The 6,148-nt window shown below is 34.1% G+C and overlaps 1 protein-coding gene across 3 annotated transcripts; it reads left to right on the forward strand.

Moving 5' to 3' along the window:
• Nucleotides 1–733: 733 nt before the first annotated feature.
• Nucleotides 734–6,148, forward strand: LOC111807500. Of its 3 annotated transcripts, XM_023693243.1 has the most exons (10): nucleotides 734–818; nucleotides 972–1,060; nucleotides 1,670–1,779; nucleotides 2,158–2,475; nucleotides 2,630–2,852; nucleotides 3,393–3,536; nucleotides 3,639–3,763; nucleotides 4,555–4,762; nucleotides 5,336–5,589; nucleotides 5,821–6,148. In XM_023693243.1, the coding sequence occupies exons 3-10, from the start codon at nucleotides 1,670–1,672 to the stop codon at nucleotides 5,987–5,989; spliced, it is 1,551 nt and encodes a 516-aa protein (XP_023549011.1). In that variant the 5' UTR covers nucleotides 734–818; nucleotides 972–1,060; the 3' UTR covers nucleotides 5,990–6,148. The 3 variants fall into 3 exon arrangements, with proteins under 3 accessions (XP_023549011.1, XP_023549012.1, XP_023549013.1); XM_023693244.1 differs by lacking the exon at nucleotides 734–818 and having other exon boundaries at nucleotides 825–1,060; nucleotides 4,558–4,762; XM_023693245.1 differs by lacking the exons at nucleotides 734–818; nucleotides 972–1,060; nucleotides 1,670–1,779 and having other exon boundaries at nucleotides 2,170–2,329.

Consider the following 6,148-nt stretch of genomic DNA (forward strand, 5'->3'; position numbering starts at 1 on the left):
TTGCATTTGATAGTGTGTTTTTAAATCTGTTTTTAGAATCTATGATCGAAATAGTGCGGATTCATAAAACAATATTTTCTAGAATGGTTGATTGGGTATTTGAATTCATAAAACTATTTTTTTATGTGAAAAGCATGTAGTTGTATTGGTTCGTGGAGATAGTCTTTCAAAGAGATAACGTGGTCATATCATTGAGAATGTAGGATAATACCGAGGCCATCAAATGCCGAATTCGAATTCTAAGTTCTGATCTGAATCATGGGCATGAAACACACAACAAATGGTCTCAAAGTCACGTCCCATACATTAGCAATATCGGTAAAATTATCGGGCGTCAAACATCGAATTTGTAAACTTCGATTGTGAGCCCATAACTACTTAAATAAAAATCCACAAATAGATGACTGTTTAAGTAAAAATCCGTTTGTACATCGAAGATAAATGGAACATTGACTAAATTATAGGAAAATCATAGATACGTAAGTAAGTGATACTATCTTCATTAGTATGAGCTCTTTTTTGAAATACAAAACAAAGTCAGGAGCGAATACTTTTAAATCGAACAATTCCATACCATTGTTCATGGGTTCGAGAAAAAAAGATTTTTTTTTGTTATATATATATATGTTTATATATATACATGTATATATGTATATACATGTATACATGAGAACTTTAGGTTAAGAATTTAAAATAACCGGTGGAATCATGTTGAGAAATTAGACCATGAATTGAAAAAAAGAAAAAGAAAAAAAGGAATCATTCTTGGTGTTTGTGATTGGGCGAAGAAAGAGTCTGTTTGATGAATGGAAAAAGGAGTACGCACATTTCTAATCCTCATCTTCTCCATCAATCTTCCTCTTCACCTCACACCCTTCAAACTTCAATTTCTCTCATCTTCAATGCATTTCCATTTTCGTTAAACATGTTCTTTCCTGCCATTCACTCAATTTTGATTTTTACTTCATCAGTGATTTCTTTGTATACGCATAGAAGTTGAGGCCCCCAGTGATTTTCTCCAGTTTCACGCTCGCTGCCTCTGCCTCCGCCTCCATTTACGGTAAAGCTCTCGATGTTTGTAGATTTTGTTTGGTTTCTGATTTGCAAAATGGGTCTAGAATGCAATGGCGTTGCGGTCAACTATTTTAGTTGCAAGTGTAAATTGATGAATTTGGTTGATTGTTCACATGTTTTGGCGAATTCCTGGAGGCTTCTATTGTTATATAAGGAAACAAATTTCAAGTGAAGTTGAAAAACAGCGATTGGGTTCGTTATAGGAGATTTTAAATTTTTAAGCCCTTCCTTGTTCCCGAGCTCTGCGTTAATTCTACATCCAGTTTCTTCATATTTCCTTAATTTGATTTTTCGGGCGGTTCCTTGGATTAATAATGCTTCCCACTTTCTTGGGAAAGATTCTCTACCCTTAAGGCATGGAATTAGAGAGGCCATTCTCGTGCTTCTCTATCGCTTCCAAGTGCCCTGCCTTCTTTCAAGTCTCATTGTTTCTCTTGGACTTGCAAACTAAGTCTATTATACTTGCTGGTTACGTTCAAAATTACTTTTCACCATTGCTTTTATTCAAAATTATTCAATGAAATTTTTTGTTTCTTGATAAAAACAATTACTTCACTCTTATATATGTTGACTGTAAGCGATGAACTTTATGCAGATGGCAGAGAATGTGGTTGTTGCACCATGTATCAAGCTGCAAATTGGAAGAACTCCCTTCGAATCGAAAAGCTCCGCACCGTGCAGTTTCAGTTTTAAAAGAGAACAAAGGTTTACTGATTTTGCCTAGTTGCTTACCTTCAGTTTGTATGTTTGTTTGTTTTTTGAATGTCTAGGATTCTTTATAAGGTTAGGAAGTGAGTATTAAATTGTAAAACTTGTTTTTTATGTTCAACAGTCCTGAGAGGTTAGAGAGAAAATAAACTGAATGGTGTATCGCGATGGTGATTGTTTATGGTTCCTTATTCTATCTTAATGAAAATGTTTATATTACACAATTTTTTTCTTTCACGTGAGGCTCACAAGAATGATTTCATCCTTTCTAATATGCTTTGGTTTGTCTTATTGGTATAAATTGAATGCTTGTTCTTTTTGGTTCTTCATATGTAGAAAGTACAATTTTATGTTTTTTCAACTTTTGTATTCTAGAGAATCCTCTTGTGGGAGCTATAAGTTCACGAGGATCTCAACTTGGAGAAGGCGTGCGCTTAGTGGTTTTCGGGGCTCAAACTTAATTGTAATTCCTGCTCCCAGGAAGATCTTCAGAGAGCATGCTTACCTAAGGTCTTTGGTAAACGTTGATGGAACAACAGCCTCTGAGGTACTTTTTGTTGATCAATTGCTTCTGATGACCAGTATATTTCTAACATATATGGCTGGCGTAATACCCGTACCGAAGTCTAATCAACCTGGAAATATCATCTCTAATACCAATTCAGCCTCAGATAACCCAACATTTTCTGGTAGGTAAGGGTGCACAGTTTACAAGGTTGAGTTACGTTGTCGCTAACTAACATAATTTACTGTTTGTTGCTTTGTTATTTGATGTGTATATCTGCACTTTATTTCTACTCCTGTTTATTTTGAGGTTTCATATTGTATTTATACTTTTTTATTGCAGTGGCATGAAGACTGATGATCAAATTAATTCGAAGTATGCATTAGATGTAGTTAAAGGAAAGATATTGGATTTTCTAGATGCTTTTGAACGTAGGAAAAGTGTGGAAAACGAGGTACTCGAATTTGCAGAAAGTCATGCCAAGCAACCCCTATGCTTGAATGCCATTGGTGAGGGTTCAAGGTTAAGGTTGCTTTGGGCTTCTTTTCAACTAATTGAGGAAGAGGCAGGCATCTAACTGTACTGACACCTTTGCCTTATTCTGCATGTTCTTCTTGATCTTTGAGTGGTGTTATTTGTTATGTTATATAGTTTTTAAATTTGACATCATGAGATAAATATGCAAACTGGTATTGAAACTTGTATATTGATGGAAAGAGGGATATATTTTTCCCTTGTCATTTTTAGAAGTCTTCAACTACGATAACTTGTTTTCTTTATCATAGCATTGAGTTTTAACAATAGCCTACTGTTATGAGTTCTGCTCCTTACGTGAGATCTGCAAATCAAGGAAAGTAAGCTTCGGTGGATGGCACTGGGAGTGAGACTGAGAGCACTGTCTGCCTCTCAGCTCAAATATAGGTTCCAGCTCTCAGTCTCTTCTCCCGTGGGCATCCGTCGAAAGCGTACTTTCCTTGTTTTAATGGGATTTTAGTTTGCCAAATAATTTGGTAATTTATTTTTAGGAAATTGAAGATTCTCAGAATTCAATTTCATTGTAGATTTTTCTTTTTAATCTTTTGTTAATTTGACTTCTGTTTTGCAGGTCAACAATCTTTCCACTGCTACTATTCAGAACATGGATGATTTGTCTATAATATTTTCTAAATTTATTCAAAAATCCTCTCAACCAGTATGCATGTCTTGGCTGAAAAACGAACTGTCGATGAAAAATAATGATTCTAGTAAGGTACTTCATAGATTTTATCTTCCAGATGTGTTTTTTTTTTTCATTTTCTCGTAGATTTACTAGTAAACAATCTTGCTTCTTCCCTTCCTTGAATGTTTACAGGCATTTCTTTCATTGATGTCTGAGAAGCTTAAAGCTGAAGACAACATTTTACCAGGAATTAAGAAGTCTGGCAAGGAAGAGTTGTATGCAGAATTGATGCACTTTCTTAGTTTTGGTCCTCGCAGGTATTTTGTTTTCTTTTCTCTTTAAGTTTAGGAAGTTCCTTCACATTTCACGAAAGAAATTATGATATCTAGGTTGTTCTTCACAGTCAAAGGCAAATCAGGATTTAACTTTGTTACTCTAATTCTTGCTTGCTTGAGTAGGCCTTCAAAACTGTTAACGTGTTTAATTTGTAGTCAGAATATTTATGTTGTACACCACAATCTTTCTTAAAAAAAAAAAAAAAAAAAAAAAAAAAAAAAAAAAAAAANAAAAAAAAAAAAAAAAAAAAAAAAAAAAAAAAAAAAAAATTAAATGTGGGATCTCATAAACATAATTTATAAGATATAAACAACTGATTATCGGTTACCTATTTTGTATAAAAAAAAAAAACATGTGTAATAATGAAATCTTTTACCAAAGAAACAGATCAACTTTTTTGTGACATTACTATTATCATCCTCATCACTATTAAAGACGTAAATTTAAGTCGATTAACAATACAAAAACCTAAAAGATACGAATGATTTAGTTGGTTATGACGAGATGAAGAATATGTAGTCCTACTACTTTAAGAATACGGATTAGTCTACAAGAGTATCACTATTTTTACCTCTATTTTTGTAGGTTAAAATTTTTTCAAGAGTTGTGTCCAAACCGTGTTCGAAATTGGAAAGAAAATTATTTAAACATATCTTTTACCGTGTTGCACATTATTGGAGCTTGTCCAGATGAAATTCGTGACGAGTCCATGTTTGACATGTCTGTGCTTCCTAGCTTTAACAGGACCATTTTGGAATTTTGTTTTTTTTAGCAGGGATTATTGCTATTATGACTATAGCTTGTTTGTCAAGCATGGGATTTCAATATTAGAAGATTTGCTGATAACCTTTGCTGACGGGATTGCAAGTATGTATCTGGAATTTATTTCTGTTGACAGCAGTTTTTTTGATGAAGTGGATAATATTGGCTTGGCATTGTGTACCTTATCAACACGAGCACTCCAAAGATTGCGTAATGAGGTACTCTTTGTTTTTTGTTTACTTTTTGCCTGTGGTTAACGAGGTTAATGAATCCTTATAGCTGTTTTAATTTATTATCTCATGATAAATTTGGGAACTCCAATTTTTCTTTTCCTTACATTTTAGAGCCAAATATTGAATTTTATTTGTCCTCTATTGTCATTTTGGCCAAAATAAACATGAATACTTCAATGTCTTGTGTTTGATTATTTTGTTCCTTTGTAAAATTTCATTCTAGCCTTATTAACTCGTCTGCAATTTCCCTTGTCGGTGTTATTCTGCTTTGAAGGTGCATGAAGAATCTTTTTTCTTCCTTAATGCGATTGACCAATTTATAGAAACAAAATGCTTCCTTTCATTTTTTTGCTTCACCCTTTTAATTGCTGAAGAAGTCTTTGGAGCTTAGCTTTGCAATTATGACCTTGGTTTTATTTTGTTAGATTAGAGTCCCCTTTTGTAGGTAATTTTGGGCTCCTTCTTGCCCTTTGTTTTTGTTGGGCTACTTGTTCTTTTGCCAGGCGCCTTTGTTTTATTTCCATTGAAGGAAATTTTAAGGGTGGATCTTGTTGATAGGTGGCCATGAACCAATGGTTTTATCAAAACATCGAGGCAATTGTATCGATGTATGAAGACCGATTTGATCTGTGTACACTTAGTAGTCAACAGATTGAGCTACCAGGCAGTAGACAGGCCAATATTGATAATTGGTGGATGAAACATATCCTCAGAAGAAGAGAAACATTGTCTTCTGAGTTGCGTTATGTTGTGATAGACTCCTTCGCCATGCCTGTAAAACGGACCAAGGAGTTGAGAGCTTTAAGGGGATGGTACGTTCTTTCAATATAGTTCATGTAATTCTCTATTTCATGCACACGTGGTTTATTCTTAGTATGCTCGTATATTCTTTCATTTTTTTTAAGTGAACGAGTCACTTTGGTTCATTCATGTGCTTTTCTCTTCTGAGTTCCAAAAGATAAAAAGAGGCCAATTGATGACATTTTTCATGTTATCTATGAGATGCATTAGTCATGAATGAGTCGCTTTGGTTCATACTGCAGGAGGTATTACTTCAGCCTGTTGATTGAATTATCGGACATTACAATGCCAATGATAAGAGTAGTAATCGATAAAATCAGTAGCGGAATATCGTTCTTTCTAGTCTGCCTGATTGGAAGATCTTTAGGGCTCATCTACACAGGAATCAGGCAGTCACTAAGGTGGAAATGAAGGTTTGATAGTTCTGATCTATATTTGGTTGTTTCTCCATTATTTTGGCTTCCTTCTCATTTCTTTTATGTATCAACTTGATTTTGGTAGTTCATAACAATTTTTGAGATTATATCAATTGCAATATGAGATAGTATAGAATGTTGTTGTTGAAGTACA

The sequence above is a fragment of the Cucurbita pepo genome, chromosome LG12 (assembly GCF_002806865.2).
Source record: "Cucurbita pepo subsp. pepo cultivar mu-cu-16 chromosome LG12, ASM280686v2, whole genome shotgun sequence".
NCBI lineage: Eukaryota > Viridiplantae > Streptophyta > Magnoliopsida > Cucurbitales > Cucurbitaceae > Cucurbita > Cucurbita pepo.